This window comes from Schistocerca nitens, chromosome 1, assembly GCF_023898315.1.
Source record: "Schistocerca nitens isolate TAMUIC-IGC-003100 chromosome 1, iqSchNite1.1, whole genome shotgun sequence".
NCBI classification, from domain to species: Eukaryota; Metazoa; Arthropoda; class Insecta; order Orthoptera; family Acrididae; genus Schistocerca; species Schistocerca nitens.
The window spans coordinates 880,522,790-880,543,427 of record NC_064614.1 but is presented as its reverse complement, the minus strand read 5'-3'; the positions used below and the strand labels follow the sequence as shown (position 1 = coordinate 880,543,427).

At 38.7% G+C, this 20,638-nt stretch overlaps 1 protein-coding gene across 1 annotated transcript in view; it reads right to left on the bottom strand.

Moving 5' to 3' along the window:
• Positions 1-675: 675 nt before the first annotated feature.
• The window catches only part of LOC126263854 (COP9 signalosome complex subunit 5), a 31,317-nt gene continuing 11,354 nt past the window's right edge, over positions 676-20,638 (bottom strand). The window contains exons 2-4 of the mRNA XM_049960949.1: positions 18,472-18,706; positions 18,122-18,316; positions 676-1,492 (exon numbers count right to left, since the gene is read on the bottom strand). Coding sequence (XP_049816906.1) covers positions 1,049-1,492; positions 18,122-18,316; positions 18,472-18,706 — 874 coding nt within the window. The 3' untranslated portion in view covers positions 676-1,048. The remainder of the gene's footprint in view (positions 1,493-18,121; positions 18,317-18,471; positions 18,707-20,638) is intronic.

Below are 20,638 nucleotides of genomic sequence, written 5' to 3'. Positions count from 1 at the left end.
AAAGCATTTCCATTTCTTTTGTAAGGTGTAATGGTGAACTGGTGCAAAAGATGAAGCACGGAGGCAGCCAAGGCTCATTAAGTGAAATGTGCCATCATTAATTTGGAACAGTTTATGGAAATCATATGAAGCCAAAGCCAAAATGGTTACACCATGCTTTGGATACTGTTCCTTGGAATTGGAAGAGAAAATGAAGATGTTTCAACCCACCTTATTTCACCATAATACTTATTCGTTTCTCTTCTCTTTTAGTTTCATCGGCAGGTAATTCTACTGCTTACCTTTAATGGTTCTTTAGTGATTTTGTGCACTTTTTTTATTTTACATGTAGATTCACTTTTAGTAGGTGAGCACTTTTAAATTTATTGTTATGTTACACAACAGGCAGTTGAATGCCTAATGTCTGAAACTGATACTTTTTAACTCAAATGTATTTCTCAAAAAGAAAATTATTTCTTGTAGTTTTAGTTTTACCACAAGGGAATGATTCTATGTCAAAAACTGAATAAATTCAATGAACCATCTAGCATGTAGTAAAAATGATAATGGCAATACTTGAGAAGTGTATGACAGATGTTTGAGCTTTGTTTCACATACCACATTTCACTGAATTAAGCACTGTAAAGTCTACATAAAGATTTTTACATGAACTACATGAAAAGAAATAATGGCGCATTTACAGGACGTGAATAAATAATATTTTATTTTTAAAAGCCTGAATAACATGATCATAATTTGGAAGAGTTTAGATGTTGAAAGCAGCTAACTTGTTGCAAAGTTACCTGCTCAGCTGTAATTAGTACTTGAAGTTTTAACCTCAATGAGACAAGGAACACAAAAACATTTCTCTGGCAAAATTAAACTGTGTAACATTATGTACTCTCCTGGATGCACAATCGGCATATAACTGTGCAAGTCTGAGATCACATACAAACATGAAATTAAACTAGTTCAATCAGTTCTCTCATGTAACAAGGTACAATCATTTCCAGTCACAAGGGCCCTTGAGAACCTATTCACAGAAAAATTTATATAAACTTAAGTCATTTTAAATGTCACATTTGGGTTTTATGTGATTGAACAAGCGGTCTTTTATCATCTGTGCCATCAAGCCATGAATTATCTCAATGGTAGTTTTGCAGCTGTCCTTTGTTGCTTTCATTAATTTGTCCTCTGTACGCTTTTCATGCGGATCAGCACCTGATAACATAAATCCTCCACGACCCAGAGCAGCTTCTGATTGTTCAAGTTTGTCAGATAAATCAAAAATCTGCCCAGTGGTATAGTCAGCATTGGTAAGGAGGCTCGAAGAGCTCAGGGTGTTGACCCAATACTTGTTCCACAGTGAATCAAGAAGACGTCTATCCAAAGTTGATTTAAAATATGTCACTTCTAATGAATAGTACTGCTTGCAGTGTACACCAAAGTCCTCTATTTTATTCAGAGGAATTGTCTGGTATTCTGATGGTTCTTCATTAGCTGGTTTGTACCCCTGTTAAGATAAAGACAAACATTTATATATATATATCTACTAAAAAATTGGTATCAAGTTGTGTTACTATTAAAATATTATTCATATTGGTACATAAGTGACAATGAACAAATACAGCACAACTATCAAACAGCCCAAGTTTATATCTAATACCTGAGAAAACGATGTAACTAGAAAAAGTCTGCAGCCATACCAATATCATGATTACACATGTGTAGATATTTGACATGAAGAAACTTCATGTGTAATTCCATGCGGGAATCAATATACTACAGAAAGGATATGCACCAAAATTTGTAGTTGAAAAATGGTAAAAAATAAATCCCAGAAAATAAAAACAGCATGTATAATATGAAAAAAGTCATCAAGCACTAGAAAGAAAAAGGTTTTTAGAATTGAGCAGCAGCTCTATAAATAAAGTTGTTGTTGTTATTGTTGAAATGCCACATGAAATAATTTAAATTTTGACCTCAAAAGTTTATATCATGGAAAATGAAGTGATAAATAAAATTTTACAGACCTACTTCTATGTCACTATCTATTCATGAAGATACCTGAGGAAGAGACCACAGAAACATTTATCTGAACAAATTCCATGAATAACAACGCAACCCCATTATGACATTATATCTTCTTACCACAGTGAATGCCATTAAAGGGCATAAGGTTCACTAACATGTTACCTATGATCAATGGATATGAAAGACATTTTTATAAGATATTCTGGTAAACAAGCACTACACTTGACTGCCTTTTGTACTAAATATTTAGATTGGTAGATGTATGACACTTTATTCATAATAAGACAGGACAGTAATTAGATACTAAGTATGAAGGAAGCATTTCAGTGTAAGCTCATCGGACAAAAAAGTAGTTACCCCAGTGCACATGCACAGATGAACTGTTAAGCCTTTACATATGGTGCACCGATTGAGTCATGTGCTCAACCATGTGTGCTCTGGATCTATGTGAGCATGAGACAGTAGTGATCAGTGAGGCATTTATGTTTCGTGCGGACACTGTATGTGAACATGGGCAAATGTAATGACTGGAGTGACAGAAAGGGGCAATCATGTTTGACCGTGCCCATGGCCATATGGTGTGTGAAGTTGCAGAATTTGTTGGTGTTTTATAGCAGACTCTGTTCAATGTGTTACAAGCAATGGTGTAACACACATGGCCATACAACATGATGTCACAATTGTGGTCAGAAAAACAGACTAACAAAGTGGCCAGAGACGTGTTTCACAGCTTGTGGATCAAGATCACTTCCAAACTCAACAGAAATTGCTGCAGGCAGTGAATGAAGGTCCATCCCAACCCATTAATTGGAGAACATTGCAACAGGATCTGCATTCAACGAACATTTGGAGCTGTCACCTCGCAACAGGTCACTAATACCCCTATTTTTCAAGATAACTATATTCACCAGGCTGGAAGAATATGTGACTGGTTTTCTGAACACTCCCACACCTATTTATCTTAACTGGCCTGCAAAAACATCTGACTTGATCCCCCACAGAAAATCGTAGGACATGTTGAAACAGCGAGTAAAATGCAGGCATCAGTATTCCCCGCAATTTGGTGGAATTGTGTGATCAAATCCCCAGCAAGTGGCCTTAACCTGGAAGCGATAAAACTGCACAATCTTGTGGGTGCACCTCTTAACTAAATCCAGTGGTTATCTAGCCTGGGGGAGGGAAAAAATGGGGGGGGGGGATTACACAGTATTACATGATGTCTGTAATGATTTCTCTACGAGTGCCTAATTTTTTGTCCAGTGAGCATAACATGTGATGCCAAATGATGAAATAACTATATGCAGCAACATAGTCTTCAAACTACAGAGGTCGGATTACGATTTGGTGTACAAACCTGATGATGATGATGATGATGATGATGATGATAAGGAATGAAAACAATTTTGGAGTAAAGGTAACAACTTGCCGAATATTAGAGGCACTGATTTGTCAACAAGCACATAAATGAGGCCGAAAACTTTGCTAGCTTCCCATTAATGAGATAAAAAAAATGGAATTTATAAATAAACTCACCAGCATGGTTTATAATCCTTCTATCCTCATAACAATGAACAAATAGTGAAACACTGCAGACAATATATGCTAAAATATTCACAAGGGCTCTAATGCCATCACACAAAATGACATACATGGTACAATGAAAGAATGTGTCAAATGTGCAACGGTGAAAGTAGATGGTATTGTGGGGGTCCTATAAAAGTCAGAGATTAATAAGTGGGTTGTACAGTAAATGTTAATCACCGTTAAACTACTGCACACAACAGTATTTCTGGCAGCTTCGGTCTTTTAAATCTCCTATTACTGTTACTAATTCTGCTGCGTAGATACTGCTAACAGAGAAAATGACAAGTTGCTCATAAAACTGTAGTCAGTGAATGAACAGCTGACTTTCGTGGCATCCTTCTTGCCACTACCTTATATTGAATTAAAGGTTATGGAGGACTGAATTGAACCTACAACAATGTAGGCTAGATTGGGGATATGTGACACAGGAAGTTCATTTGTACAATGGGTAAGGTGGGACACTATGGTGGCACCATGTCTGTGATGGTGGGCTGGCAAGTTCTCATAGGGGGAAAAAATGAGCTCTCTGTGCTACTCTAACTGCTCCTGTTCTCCCAGTTTGCAAGCGGTTCACGAGGAGATGGATCTTGGGGGTGTGGAAAAGTATTGTATAACGGGTATGCCCAAGCACAATGAACCTCAACTGCATAATTAACTAAAAGTTGTTTGTGGTTTATCTTTAAAGGTGTAACAGCTATTCCCATACGGAGACTATCAAAACAGCCTGTGCATGAAATCACAAAGTGAACACTGGTGTGCACAGGGTTCATTAGGTTAAGATTTTAATAGAACTCGTCAATCATCTCACCATGAAAGATTTTTCCAAGGAAGTGTGATAATTAATTTACACGTACAGATTGTCTTGAGCTACTTCATGTGCAGCAACCTTGTCAGAACAGCAGACCTAAAAAGTTAAAGTTATTTACCACTTCCAGCTGCTGGTTACCAAAAATAATTGAGGGTGTAGGTATGCAGATTGACTTCTGATGTATATCAGAGCAAGAAAAATTAAGAAAGTACTGCCCCATTGACAATTAAGTCATTAGATATGAAGCATAAGCTCAGTTTAGGTAAGGAAATCAGCTAGCTGCTTTCAAAGGAACCATCCCGTTATTTACTTTACTGGTATAGGAAAAATAATCTGGATGATTGGATGGGAATTTAAAATACCATCCTCTCAAAAATGAATCCACTGTTCTACCACTGCATCACTTCACTTGGTTTCTGTGAAAGTGAATGACATGGAATTATGCAGGCAAAAAAGAAAATCCATGGTTTGCAGCACATACCAATGTTTTATGAATGGCCGTTTGCCGATGAAATCCTACCCAGCATATTGATGTAAAACTGCACTACAAACACCAATCATTGATATCCAAGGCTGAAAACACATTTGGAACAGTAGCGGCAGTAATGCCTTTTATGGCAAATGAGAAAAGAGTGGCATTAAAGATCCCTGTTTTGTTGTAAATATTCATTACTAACACCCACATTAACACTAATCAGGAAAAGTTGATGAAGTAATTTACTAATAAAGTGGTACACAGCCCCAGCTGTGTTGTACAGCATGCCCCTTGTAAATGAAGCAAGACTGCTATTACATGTTGCTAATGTGAAAGAAAAATCCTACCTAGCAGAAGACTCCATTTTTAAAAGGTGGTCAGCTGGGGATCTAGATCTCCGAACTTCGCAATGAGATGGTACAAGCAAATTTTGTTTCCAAGACACCCTCTCCTTAAGTTTGCGTATGGTTGTCATTAAACTGACTGGTCCATAACTATTGATTGTGTGCGTGTGGGGGGGGGGGGGGGGAGGGGGGGAGGGGGGGCGGACATGACACAGGTGTGTACAACTATACTTTTTGTTCAGTGTCTGTAAAAGAGCCATTATAGCTTTCCATTTTGCCATTGTTGAAAGATAGGATACTGTGTTGCATTAAGAATACTGTTTGAGGCTAACACGTCAGCATAATATTCGCCAGTAAATCAGCTATGCTGCAGGAACTGGTATGAAATACTCCTCAATCTAAAATTGTGGGTATTCCAGCCGAGAAAGAATGTCCGCTGATACGTCAATATTCTTTAATAGGGTATATATGTGAACAAGGGAAAAAATTCCTGGATTTTTCCCAGATTTCCTGGTTAAAAACATGCTTTTTGCTGGGTGAAAATACACTTTTCCATGTTAAGTAACAGTATCCTTGCCCTCAGAACTAAAACTTATCAATCCTTTGAACGGTTAAGCTTTTATACACTGGTGTAGAACTTCCTACCACTTTAGAAACTGAAACCCAGAAAAAAACAAGTTTTGGAAAGATCATCGATGTGCAGCAACATCTATGGTGCATATTTTCTTATTATGACATGCTGCACATTTTCTTATTACAAAAGTATATATTTAAATTCCACCAAACACAGCATGTTAGTTTCCAAATTGAAATTACGATGCACTCAAGTCAGGTTATCTCACCAGCCAATGATACCAGATATTTAGAGCATAGGACATGTGACATAGTCAGCCAGTAGCAACATCACTGTTAAGTAGCACGAATGCACAAACACGAAAAGTTAATGGTTTAAATTAATATACACAGTGTGGCTAGAAGAAAAGCTAAGCTTTCACTTATAATACTGGTCTTTTTTGCATGTGTAACACTTTAAGACACATCAATCAAATGTGCCAGTAAAATGTTAAATAACAACATAAATGTCTTGTCTTCTGGGTTTGACATTCTTGAAAGTTGTTGGCTCTCAAAGTATTAAGCTTTAAATGAGAGTCAAACAATCTGTGATTTAAGAAATTTATAGCACATTCTCACACGTAACATAATACATCATGCATAAAATGAAATTTATTTTGGAAATAATGCTTTTCAAACCACCATTCTCAATATTTTCTCACGACCTGTTAGAACAGGACTTAACAATTGGCCGGTTTCGAGCGCGAGTACTCGCGTCTGCTCACGCACGTGCTCGCGAGCAGGTGCAAGGTCGCGGAGTAGGGAGGGAGGGGAAATGCGCGCGCACGTTTGAATGTGATCTCGCGTTCTTAGCAGATTTAACTAGCCATCTGAATGCTTTGAACATTTTACTACAAGGTAAAGATCTGCTAATTACTCATTTCATAGATCGAATACGAGATTTTAAAACGAAATTGACACTTTGGGTGAGTCAGCTGGAAACAGGAAACCTAGCTCATTTTCCTAAATTATCATCCATGCAAGATGTTCACAAAGACTGTGAACGTTATTCACATAGTTTAGTTGATCAGCGCTTTCAAGATCTGACAGCACTAGACAGTGATTTTGATCTGTTCTCTCCATATTCAGCGAATATTTAAGAGATTCGTCCTGATGAACTGCAGCAAGAAATTATTGAACTGCAGTGTAACAGAGAATACAGAGACAAATTTCAGAACGAGAAAAACATTTTGGAATTCTACAGACACTTCCCTCAGGATAGATTTCCTCATTTGCACAAACTGGCGGCTACAATAATATCAATGTTCGGTTCCACGTATGTTTGTGAACAACTGTTCTCTGCAATGAAACGTAACAAGACGCGCCTGAGAAACCCGTTGTCTGATCGAAATTTAAACTGCACGCTGCGCCTAAAATGCACAAGAACAATTACTCCGAACATAGACGCAATTGTAAAGGGCAAAAAGTACAAGATAACCGAGAATCCCACACTTCAGTGACACCTTTTATTGTGTAACAGTTCACAAATTAATGCGAATGTAGAGGCATACACTAAGCTAATAAAATTATGTGGCATGTGTACATTCTCCTTTATTTGTTTCATTTGTTGCAGTAATAATTCGTGAGTGATATCCCTGCAGGTGGCCGCGGATTTACATTGACTGGCGGCAGCTGTTGTGTGCCCCACGTGACTCTCCCCACTCTCCGCTCTGGTCCGGTAGTGGGGGTAGCGTGCTCGCGCTGCTCCGTGCTCGCGCCTTGCTGCTCACAGCTTGCTCCGCGAGCACGTACGTTGTGAAGCCCTGTGTTAGAATTTGTTTCAGCAGTTGTCAGAGAGCACCAGAAAAGAGGCATTACTGTGCGTGCATAGCTATGATTACTTAGCAAGCCCATACGTTCATACATATATAACATTAAGAGATCTTACATTATGTCATAAACGAAACAGGACATTGGAGGATAATCCAAGAGCATCAGAATTTCATAAACCATACTAAAATGTATAATTTGGATTAAAGTGCACATTCGTTTATCCTGATTCACAAAGAAGTAGGCTGATATTAAACTTATCAGTGTGGTTTTTGGGATGCAAATTTTCTTGGAGTACCAGTACTGTATAATCTCATGTTTGGCTCTTTATTACAGCATGATGCCATACATGCCAAAAGATGTAAGTGTGTACTTGAAGTTCAGCAAACAGTTGAAATTAGCTAATAATGTGGAATGAAAGACTTCATTTCAAATAAATTGACTGCATCTGGGGAAAAGATTAATAAAAGCCTCATTTCTTTAGCAAATTCACAAAAATAACTTCATCCTTCAGCAAGACGATTAATACTTGACAGCCAAAAATGCGGAAATAAAATAAAATCTGAAAACTTAAACTAATAACATATTTTATATTTGAATTCATTGATAGGTCCCTGCTAAAGAAATCTGTTTTCTTTTCATTTGACATGAGAGCTGTACACGAAGAGGAAACAGCAAAATCACTAAATGTGAAAACGGGTCTCATGAAGACTATCCCCTATCCTCACTACAACTTTGACTGTTCTGCGCTTGCACGAATCCAGCAGCTTCGGCGCGTCAGAAAAATTTTTCTGGGTAGCACCTGGCTGCTTGTTGCTACTACTGATAAAGCCTACAGCTACACTTCAAATAGTCAGATGGCACTGCTCATATGCGACTCAACAGAGCACTCGCGTGAGCCTGCTGGAGACTGCTCAAATGAACCCAATCTAAACAGTTGTGACGTCATGCTTGTTGGAAGCAGTTTGTTGTTATGAAGTATTGCATAATCTTCGTCCTAAAGCCTTTGACACATTTTGCTGTTGACAAGACACTTGTGTGTGTACTGTGTTTTGTTGTTGTAAATGGCGCATGTCCTTTGCAATTTAAGTTTTATTTTATTTTATTTTTTCTTTATTTATGTTTTATTGCTGCAGTATTGTTCTGCAGTAGCGGGATACAATAAAATTCTTTGTTAGTGTATCAATCCTTACCAGTTGAAATTACAAAAATTTAACTGAAAACTAAAACAATGACAAATTCTTGGAATTCTAAAACATTCCCAGGTTTTTCCGCATTTTCTCTGGGATGTAAAAATTCCCGGTTGAACCGGGGCATATACACACTGGTTAAATGCATCTGCCAAAGTGCTGTACCATTCCCAATAATTCTACTTTCATTGATCAAATAATGTACTTTTTCTCTTGTAAAATAATAACCAGTGTAGCATATAGCATCCAGTTAACTTTACATTCAGAGCTTTCTTTCAAGCATACCTATTTCTCATTTCTCAGAAGTTTAGCCAGAAAAGAGACGGCCCTCGTACAAATGTCAGAATAAGGTTCACATTAACTGGTGCCTATCGAGGCAAGTAAACAGACCAAACATCAATTTACTCTAACTAACATTCAAAATTATATTACATAACCTTTCCAAAACAGTTTCAGCCAGTGCCAATCACTAAAGTTGACTAAGTGTATTCTTCCAACAGAAAGTAGTTTGTCATGTACAGAAAGTAGTTTGTCATGTATGATGCCGTCTAAGTCTGGAGGACATTACCAGCACATTATAAGTGACAATATACTCTGTATCAGTAGAAAGCACCAAGTTGAATCTGATATGATCATTGCCTGGAACTAGTTACTTATAAAAGTTATGCAGTGTAACTATGATCTTGACTGTGAATTATAATAAAGTGCTACTAAAAATGGCAGGTTGAAGATACCCATTTAGTAAAACATCACGTCCTTCTGTGTGAAGAAGTCTTTTAACTGTCTGCTACACATCCTCTTCCAACAGGAATCGTCAACCCTTAAAGGACTTTTTTAAGAGACCAAAGGCATGATAATGACATGGGGAGAGATCAGGACTATAAAGCAGGTGCTCAAGTGTCGCCCACTTGCACTGGTGTAGGTTCTGCATTACAACATTTGCGATATGGCGACATGCGTTAACATGAAGCTGCAGCACCCAGCACATTAATTGTTGTACCATTCCACAATGGTGATTTTTGAGACATGCTGCCCCAGACACATTCTACATTCTCTGATGGACGTCTACCAGTGTTTGTCCTTAAGCAGCCAAGAAAAGAATAACATGTTGGTCCTCTTTGGACGCATTTGGTAATAATGTTGTCATAGTTCACGCTTCCACATTTACCACAAGCACATCTGAAAGACACAAATGCCACATTAATCCCTTGGTTACCTGTTGGTGCTTATACACCTGTATCATCTTCGTGCCACGTGCATCTACACTACTGCAACACCCTGAAACGGAAACTTTTTGATCACTCTTCATACACAGAAAAGGAAGAGATTTTGAATGGGGAAGGTTAAAAAGGAAGGGCAGGTCATTTAGGTCCCAAGATGAGAGAGACCCACCGTTACTGAGGACGAGAGTAGACCATGCTAAACACTTCTCCACCCTGAAGGTAAGTACTGGCCAGCAATTCTGCCTCATAGTGTGTTAATTTCCTCAACTGAATTTTCCTTTGATACTATTAAAGTCTATTAATAGGGTCACCATGGCCAAGGGGTAGTGACAAAATACTGATTGAAAGGTCTTTGGTTCAGAATTTGATCCCAGCCACTGATTTGAATAAAAATCACCAGTGTGGCAAGCAAAGACTTCTGGTGAGAAGGCAGAGGAGCAGATACAAATTCAAGGCAGCTTCTTGCCCTAGGGGATGGAAACTACTACTAAAGGGAAATCCATAATAATCAATGGCATGGTCCTGTAAAATGTTCTGGATCAGAACCCCACTTGGGATATCTGAGAGGTGACTGCCAAGAGGGATGTGACCAAGAAAAAAGAGATTGAAAAACTGGCAAAAGAGTAACATTCAGCTAGTAATAAGCAAATACACTGTTCAAGAAAAACAAAATAATACATGAAAAAGGGCAACATACACTATCTGGATTATATAGTGAACAGACAAGATATTCCAAAATCACATACTGGATTGCAAGGCATACCCAGGAGCAGTGTGATAACGAATGCCACAGTTGGAATTTCAGTGGGGAGGAATGGACATCCCCAAAAAGGACAATCACAGATGATTGTAGACAAACACAGGTAGACTGTACACAGACACAGGAACAAGGAAGATAACTGTAAAGAAACCTCAAGTACTACAGTTGATTGACAAAAGGAAAAAAAATAAATAAATAAATAAAATAAAATAATGTCCAGGAAAAGAAAGGTGTACAAGAATCAAATCAATAGGAAATGCAGGAAAGCTATCGTAAAATGACAGCATGAACACGAAATGAAATTGAATGGGGGAAAGGGTTATCTGAAGAGCAGAACAGCATACTGAAAATTCAAAATGAATTTTTAAGAAATTGAACACAAAGGTATCAACTGCATACAGAATTCCACTGTTTAATGTGCAAGAGATAGTAAATAGGTGGAAAGAGAACAATGAGAGAGATGTGATATGACATCACATAACATGACAGAAGAAGAAATAGATGTCAGGTTGGAAGACAGGAGATCCACTGTTAGAGTCTGAGCCTGACAGAGTTCTGGAAGACTTGCAGCAAAAAGCTGATGTTACTAACACGCCTCTGGCATTTCTAAAATCATTTATGGAAGTGGAAACAAAATGATTATTCACGTTAGTGTCTAGAATCTACGAGAGTGGAGACATACTGTCAGGCTTTCACTCGGATATCATCCATATAATCACAAAGATCGGACAGATACATAAATGCAAGAACTATCAACACAATCAGCTTAACAACTCATGCAACCAAGTTATTAACAAGAATAATATACATAATAATGGAAAAGAAATTTGTGGCTCTATTAGATGAAGATTAGTTTGTCTTTAGGAAACGTAAAGCCAACAGGTAGGTAGTTCTGATACTGCACCTGTTAACGGAGGTAAGATTGGTTGGTTGGTTGAAAGTTCCTGGACCGAGTCTCGAACTCGAGACCTTTGCCTTTTGCAGGCAAGTGCTCTACCATTTGAGCTACCCAAACATGACTCACGGCCCATCCTCACAGCTTCAATTCCACACAGTTTTAATCTGCCAAGAATTTTCACATCAGCACACACTCCATTGCAGAGTGAAAATTTCATTCTGGGAACATTCCCCAGGCTGTGGCTAACCCATGTCTCCGCAATATCCTCTTCCAGGAGAGCTGTTTGTGCAAGGTCTGCAGGAGAGCTTCTATGAAGCTTGGAGGGTAAAAGATGAAGTACTGGAGGAATTGAAGCTATGAGGAGGGGTCGTGAGTCGTGCTTCGGTAGCTGAGGTAGTAGAGCAGTTGCCTGCTGAAGTCGAAGGTCCTGAATTCGAGTCTTAGTCCGGCACACAGTTTTAATCTGCCAGTAAGTTTCATATCAGCGCACACTCTGCTGAAGAGTGAAAATTTCATTCTGGGTGGTTGGCTGATTTGGTGGAGGGAACCAAACAGTGAGGTCATTGGTCCCATCAGATAATGGAAGAATGGGAAAGAGGGACAGCCATGTCGTTTCAAAAGAACCATCCCAGCATTTGCCGAAGCATCTAAATCAGGGTGGCTGGATGCGGGTTGAATCGTCATCCGGAATGCGAGTCCAGTGCTAACCACTGCGCCAAGTCATTTGGTAATGGTGATATAACTTCAGAAAAATACAGACATTTTTGTGGGATTTTTTGACCTAGAAAAAGAATTTTGCAATGTAAAATGGTGCAAGACGTTCAAAATTGTGATAAAAATAGGAGTACAAGCAAGTACTGACAGTGAAAAATATGGTAGGGATGCTGTCTTTCTCCTCTGCTGTTCAAGAAGCAATGAAGGAATTAAAAGATGGATTTAGAAGGGGGTTTAAAATTCGGGGTTAGACGATGTCAATAAAGGATTTGTTGATGAAACTGCTATACAATGAGAAAGAATTACAGTACCAACCGAAAGGAATGAAATGTCAGATGAACACAGAATAGGGACTAAGAGTAAACCAAAGAAAGTCCTGAGGACTAGCAGAAAAGAAATTAAGGGACCACACAGAACATAGACGGAATTCTGCTACATATGAAGTAAGATAACACACAAGAGCTGAGGAAATGAGGACATACAAAGCAGAACAGCACAGACAAAGAGGGCAACCCTTGCTGAAAAAGTCTACTAATATCAAACATAGGCCTTAATTTGAGGGAAAAAATTTCTGACATTGTACAAATGGAGGACAATAGTTTGTTGTTGTTGTGGTCTTCAGTCCTGAGACTGGTCTGATGCAGCTCTCCATGCTACTCTATCCTGTGCAAGCTTCTTCATCTCCCAGTACCTACTGCAACCTACATCCTTCTGAATCTGCTTAGTGTATTCATCACTTGGTCTCCCCCTACGATTTTTACCCTCCACGCTGCCCTCCAATACTAAATTAGTGATCCCTTGATGCCTCAGAACATGTCCTACCAACGGATCCCTTCTTCTGGTCAAGTTGTGCCACAAACTCCTCTTCTCCCCAATCCTATTCAGTACCTCCTCATTAGTTATGTGATCTACCCATCTAATCTTCAGCATTCTTCTGTAGCACCACATTTCGAAAGCTTCTATTCTCTTCTTGTCCAAACTATTTACCGTCCATGTTTCACTTCCATACATGGCTACACTCCATACAAATACTTTCAGAAATGACTTCCTGACACTTAAATCTATACTCGATGTTAACAAATTTCTCTTCTTCAGAAACGCTTTCCTTGCCATTGCCAGTCTACATTTTATATCCTCTCTACTTCGACCATCATCAGTTATTTTGCTCCCCAAATAGCAAAACTCCTTTACTACTTTAAGTGTCTCATTTCCTAATCTAATACCCTTAACATCACCCGACTTAATTCGACTACATTCCATTATCCTTGTTTTGCTTTTGTTGATGTTCATCTTATATCCTCCCTTCAAGACACCATCCATTCCGTTCAACTGCTCTTCCAAGTCCTTTGCTGTCTCTGACAGAATTACAATGTCATCGGCAAACCTCAAAGTTTTTATTTCTTTTCCATGGATTTTAATACCTGCTTCGAACTTTTCTTTTGTTTCCTTCACTGCTTGCTCAATATACAGATTGAATAGTTGAATAGCATCGGGGAGAGACTACAACCCTGTCTCACTCCCTTCCCAGCCACTGCTTCCCTTTCATGTCCCTCGTCTCTTGTAACTGCAATATGGTTTCTGTACAAATTGTAAATAGCCTTTCGCTCCCTGTATTTTACCCCTGCCACCTTTAGAATTTGAAATAGAGTATTCCAGTCAACATTGTCAAAAGCTTTCTCTAAGTCTACAAATGCTAGAAACGTAGGTTTGCCTTTCCTTAATCTTTCTTCTAAGATAAGTCGTAAGGTCAGTATTGCCTCACGTGTTCCAGTATTTCTACGGAATCCAAACTGATCTTCCCCGAGGTCGGCTTCTACTAGTTTTTCCATTCGTCTGTAAAGAATTCATGTTATTATTTTGCAGCTGTGGCTTATTAAACTGATTGTTCGGTAATTCTCACATCTGTCAACACCTGCTTTCTTTGGGATTGGAATTATTATATTCTTCTTGAAGTCTGAGGGTATTTCGCCTGTTTCATACATCTTGCTCACCAGATGGTAGAGTTTTGTCAGGACTGGCTCTCCCAAAGCCGTCAGTAGTTCCAATGGAATGTTGTCTACTCCGGGGGCCTTGTTTCGACTCAGGTCTTTCAGTGTTCTGTCGAAGTCTTCACGCAGTATCGTATCTCCCATTTCATCTTCATCTACATCCTCTTCCATTTCCATAATATTGTCCTCAAGTACATCGCCCTTGTATAGACCCTCTATATACTCCTTCCACCTTTCTGCTTTCCCTTCTTTGCTTAGAACTGGGTTTCCATCTGAGCTCTTGATGTTCATACAAGTGGTTCTCTTATTTCCAAAGGTCTCTTTAATCTTCCTGTAGGCCGTATCTATCTTACCCCAAGTGAGATAAGCCTCTACATCCTTACATTTGTCCTCTAGCCATCCCTGCTTAGCCATTTTGCACTCCCTGTCGATCTCATTTTTGAGACGTTTGTATTCCTTTTTGCCTGCTTCATTTACTGCATTTTTATATTTTCTCCTTTCATCAATTAAATTCAATATTTCTTCTGTTACCCAAGGATTTCTACTAGCCCTCGTCTTTTTACCTACTTGATCCTCTGCTGCCTTCACTACTTCATCCCTCAAAGCTACCCATTCTTCTTCTACTGTATTTCTTCCCCCCATTCCTGTCAATTGTTCCCTTATGCTCTCCTTGAAACTCTGTACAACCTCTGGTTCTTTCAGTTTATCCAGGTCCCATCTCCTTAAATTCCCACCTTTTTGCAGTTTCTTCAGTTTTAATCTACAGGTCATAACCAATAGATTGTGGTCAGAGTCCACATCTGCCCCTGGAAATGTCTTACAATTTAAAACCTGGTTCCTAAATCTCTGTCTTACCATTATATAATCTATCTGATACCTTTTAGTATCTCCAGGGTTCTTCCATGTATACAACCTTCTATCATGATTCTTGAACCAAGTGTTAGCTATGATTAAGTTGTGCTCTGTGCAAAATTCTACCAGGCGGCTTCCTCTTTCATTTCTTAGCCCCAATCCATATTCACCTACTACGTTTCCTTCTCTCCCTTTTCCTACACTCGAATTCCAGTCACCCATGACTATTAAATTTTCATCTCCCTTCACTATCTGAATAATTTCTTTTATTTCATCATACATTTCTTCAATTTCTTCGTCATCTGCAGAGCTAGTTGGCATATAAACTTGTACTACTGTAGTAGGTGTGGGCTTCGTATCTATCTTGGCCACAATAATGCGTTCACTAAGCTGTTTGTAGTAGCTTACCCGCGTTCCTATTTTCCTATTCATTATTAAACCTACTCCTGCATTACCCCTATTTGACTTTGTGTTTATAACCCTGTAGTCACCTGACCAGAAGTCTTGTTCCTCCTGCCACCGAACTTCACTAATTCCCACTATTTCTAACTTTAACCTATCCATTTCCCTTTTCAAATTTTCTAACCTACCTGCCCGATTAAGGGACCTGACATTCCACGCTCCGATCCGTAGAACGCCAGTTTTCTTTCTCCTGATAACGACGTCCTCTTGAGTAGTCCCCGCCCGGAGATCCGAATGGGGGACTATTTTACCTCCGGAATATTTTACCCAAGAGGATGCCATCATCATTTAATCATACAGTAAAGCTGCATGCCCTCGGGAAAAATTACGGCTGTAGTTTCCCCTTGCTTTCAGCCGTTCGCAGTACCAGCACAGCAAGGCCGTTTTGGTTATTGTTACAAGGCCAGATCAGTCAATCATCCAGACTGTTGCCCTTGCAACTACTGAAAAGGCTGCTGCCCCTCTTCAGGAACCACACGTTTGTCTGGCCTCTCAACAGATACCCCTCCATTGTGGTTGTACCTACGTTACGGCTATCTGTATCGCTGCGCTGAGGCACGCAAGCCTCCCCACCAACGGCAAGGTCCATGGTTCATGGGGGGAGGACAATAGTGGCAGGGGGGGGGGGGAAGGGAGTATCCAAGCCATTCTGATTTAGTACTCAGGAGGAGGTTGAAAATAAATGGACCAATAAGACGAAACACGAGGAGGTCCTCCGTAGAACTTTTGAGGAAAGAAATATTTGGAAAAACCCACTAGGAGGAGGAGCAGGATGACAGGACATGTGTTAAGATGCCAGGGAATAACTTCCACAGTACTAGATGGAGCCAGAGAGGCAAAAACTGTATCTGAGAAGATAAAGACAGGAATGTATTCAACCAATAATTGAGGACATTGAATGTAAATGCTATTCTGAGATGAAGTTGGCACAGGAGAGGGAGTTGTTGCAGGTCGTATCAAACCAACCGAAACAGTGATGATAAATATTGGAGGATGTACTGAATTTTACCTGCTTTGTTGAGAAGGTCATGGGTGGAAAATATATTGGAGAAATTGTGACTTTTTGTGATATAGCAGTAATTTCTTTTATACTTTAACATCTTATACAAGTCGCTGAGCTTAATACAGATGTAGGGAACGTTGAAGCAAAATGGTCACAGTAACCACTTCCCAATATATCACATACTTGTTTCATTATACAGGGTGTTATAAATGAATATCGGGGTTTTAACGCTTTATAATATTTATTACATTAAACTTGCAGTTATAAATGATATGTCAAATGAAAGAGCAACTCAAACAGTTTTACCAAGAACCTTATAAATGATCAATGTGAGCACCATTTGTCACACGGCACACATCAAGTCTATAGCCAAGTTCTTCCCAAACATTGATAAGTTTGCTTTGCATGGCCTCCACATTCACCCAATCTAACGCCATGCAATTTTTTCCTTTTGGGCTTCATCAAGGATCATGTGTACGTGCCTCCGCTACCAGCAGACCTCCATGAATTAAGAAACTGGATTGAAGCAGCTGTTGTTACAATCACTGAAGACACACTTGTCAACGTTTGGGAAGAGCTCGGCTATAGACTTTATGTGTGCCATGTGACAAATGGTGCTTACTTTGAACATTTAACATTTGTAAGGTTCTTGGTAAAACTGTTTCAGTTGCCCTTTCATTTGACATATCATTTATAGCTGTAAGTTTAATATAATAAATATTATAAAGCATTAAAACCCCAATGTTCATTTATAAACACCCTGTATATTGCCACCTAATAATAACGAAAGTACTAAAAATACACTGTGCAGGTCTCAAATTGGTATGAATCTTTTTCATGGGAATGGGTATACTGAAATTAAATACTACCTCTCACACCCATCCACATTCTTTGATTATCCTGACATTAATAAGTAGTAGTATCAGTGTGTTGATACTGTTGGGCGATACCAGGTCCATAGCAGAAACTGTACTTAAGCTTTTGATGGGGAATAAGCAGTGTGGCACAAAAAAATTACAGTGCTCCTACAGTGCACACACTTATTGCAGAAGCATTCCATTGCTGGCTCTCAGTGTGTTATCCAGAGTATGATACACACGAACTCCAAATGATAGAACACTGTAACTGTATCATAATGGCAGTTAGTCCTTTGTGTATGGGAAAACAATAAGAGAAATAGGATATTATGATTAATTATAACCCAGGAAATCATTCTGGTGGCTTACACAGGAGGCTGTTAAGCCACACTACATATTATGTCACTGGGAAATGTAGGCAAGAAGAAAATCAGTACAATGTGGCACAGAAGCTGAGTTCATGTGTTACAAAGTTCTGAATGCTAGAGATGCAACTACATTTATTCCCACCATAGCCAGCTGTACTTAAAAGTGAGGTTAGCACAGAACATAATAACAACAAACAAACCTTGGGATATGTTCTAAATGCCCCCAGGCATACTTTCCCAGCTGAAATTGTTCTAACAGGATCAATAACAATAGCAACAAATGGTTCTTGAAAATTTTGGTTCAGCATCTGAGTAGATACATCAATTCCAGACAACCAACATCCATATCCTGGGTGACTATGGTACCAGCCTATTGCATTTTCCATGCGTCCAACCTGAAAGAAAATAACTGATTATATGTCACATGAGAATATGGAAATTTTAAACTATGCTAAAAACCAACATTATTATTACTAAATACATACAATTTCAAATCTCAAATAAACCCTGAAATATTCATCTCAAAATTAATACTAGAAAAAGTACCCACCTGTTTTGCAGCTTCTATGTAAGCTGTCATGTACTCATAAGCCTGTGCTTGAGCATTGACTCTTGTTTCCGTGCCCTCAACTGGAAGTGCAAATGAATCCATCACTATCATTGTGTTAGCATCCACTTTCCCCAAAAGCAGTCCCATAACTTCAAGTGTTCCACCTGACCTTGCATGCATCACCATTTTTAAAAGTGCAAGGGCAGATATCTTGATGTCTTTGAAAAAGTGGGGACTGTTAAAATAAGATTACTCATTATTTTTGTCCTAGAATGTTTCCATATCATACAGAGTTTTTTTGAAATGTCATGAAAGCACATATTTGGTTTATAAAAAAATGTCATCTCAGTAGGATAAAACTGTGGGCAACAAACAGAAATGGCACAACTTTGAAGAACAGAATTCATTCCTGCCCTCCTGCCCTACCCCCCCCCCCCCCCTCTCTGCAAAGTTTTGCTTCCGTAAAGGTATGGTATGGATACAAATGAAATGTTACTTTTGTTTGTTTGTGCATACTTTGCTACAATTTAAATATCAACCTGATCTGCAGAATAGTTTTGCTTATAAGGCATTTTAATTAGCTGTGCTGTTTGTGTTTCTTTTATACCAGTATGGCAAGACTGGTATACTATGTTATATGAAAATCTTAAGTTTTGAATAGTTTACCACCAATGGAAATATATTTGAAGTTGGTGGAAGTTTATAAACAGTATGTACATTCATTCTACGTGTTAAGAATGGGATGCTGAAGACGACTGTGACCATACTCTTTCCTAAAGATAAACCGCTTGAAATTTGTCCCAAAAAGCATTGAGATATTAGTTAGCCACTATACACCAGAAATGAAGCTGCAATGAAACTTGAGGCAGGAGCCAGTGACTAAGCATAAATCATTTTGGTATGGAAAATGAATTTTTCTGATTTACTATCTTGCAATAATTGTGAACTGTAATATTTTTAGTACCATGCACCTGTCCCCTGACATGCTTTACCAATAGAAAAACAGGGGGATCTGAGCTACAATTTGCAGAAGATCTAGTCTAGTTACCATTCTCTTGTAGACAGCTCTTTAAAGAGTTGAGCATACAGACAACAGCTTTGTAGCACATTAACTGTCTTATGAAGTTCGTTCACAACAGCTAATCACAGTTCAAAACAACAAAAAATGTTCAGATAATAATACTACATAGGGGAAATAAATTACTCTAGCCATCACTCGGCTACAGTGTTGCACAGAAAGAAGTGACTAATTCAGCCATACGAATCTGTGATTTGAAGCATGTAATCGTTACTTTTATTAACTTCAAAAACAAACTGAAACTGCACCTATTTGCCACTCTTCCTACTTCACAAAAGAATTTATGAATATCTTTCAGTATGTGTGTGTGTTTTTTGTATAATTCAGAAGAAGCCCTTTTGGCTGAAAGTTTACTTGCCTAGCTATCTTTCTGTTGTGCCTGTCTGTGATTCAACATCTTCACAATATGGCAAGTAGCATCCAATCATTTTCATAATATTGTCATTATTCCATTTTGGATTTTCCATTGTTTGAAATACTAAACAAAATAATCTGTAACTTCCACTTAGATAAGAAATTTGTGAGTGTAAAATGTTTCAAGTCCACGTAAAAGGTTATGGTAGCCATAAATGGGCAATCTGCAAACCTTCCAGACTAACACTTCAAAGATGGCATCTATTCACTGGAGAACCATTGCACAAAGTTCACTGAATTAAAAGGGAACTAACTGGAAAAATAAGTAACTTTTGCCCTAAAGCACACCACGTCACTGTCATAGTGACAAATTTCCAACTTGTAAATTTGTGGTAAGGTTCTATGTGACCAGAATGCTGAGGTCATCGGTCTCTAGTCTTACACACTACTTAAATCTAACTTAGGCTAAGGACAACACACACACACACACCAATGCCCGAGGGAGGACTCGAATCTCCGATGGGGGGATTTTCAACTTGCCCCCAAATCTCTCTCACATGTATTATATAACAACGAAAATAATTACTGACCATAAAATGTAAATGAAAACAATTAATAATTGATAAAATTATTTAACTGGATAGATAAAAAATCTACTCACTACGAGGCGGCAGAACACGCACATAAAACTGTTGTGATAGGCAAGCTTTCGGAGCCAGTGGCTCCTTCTTCAGG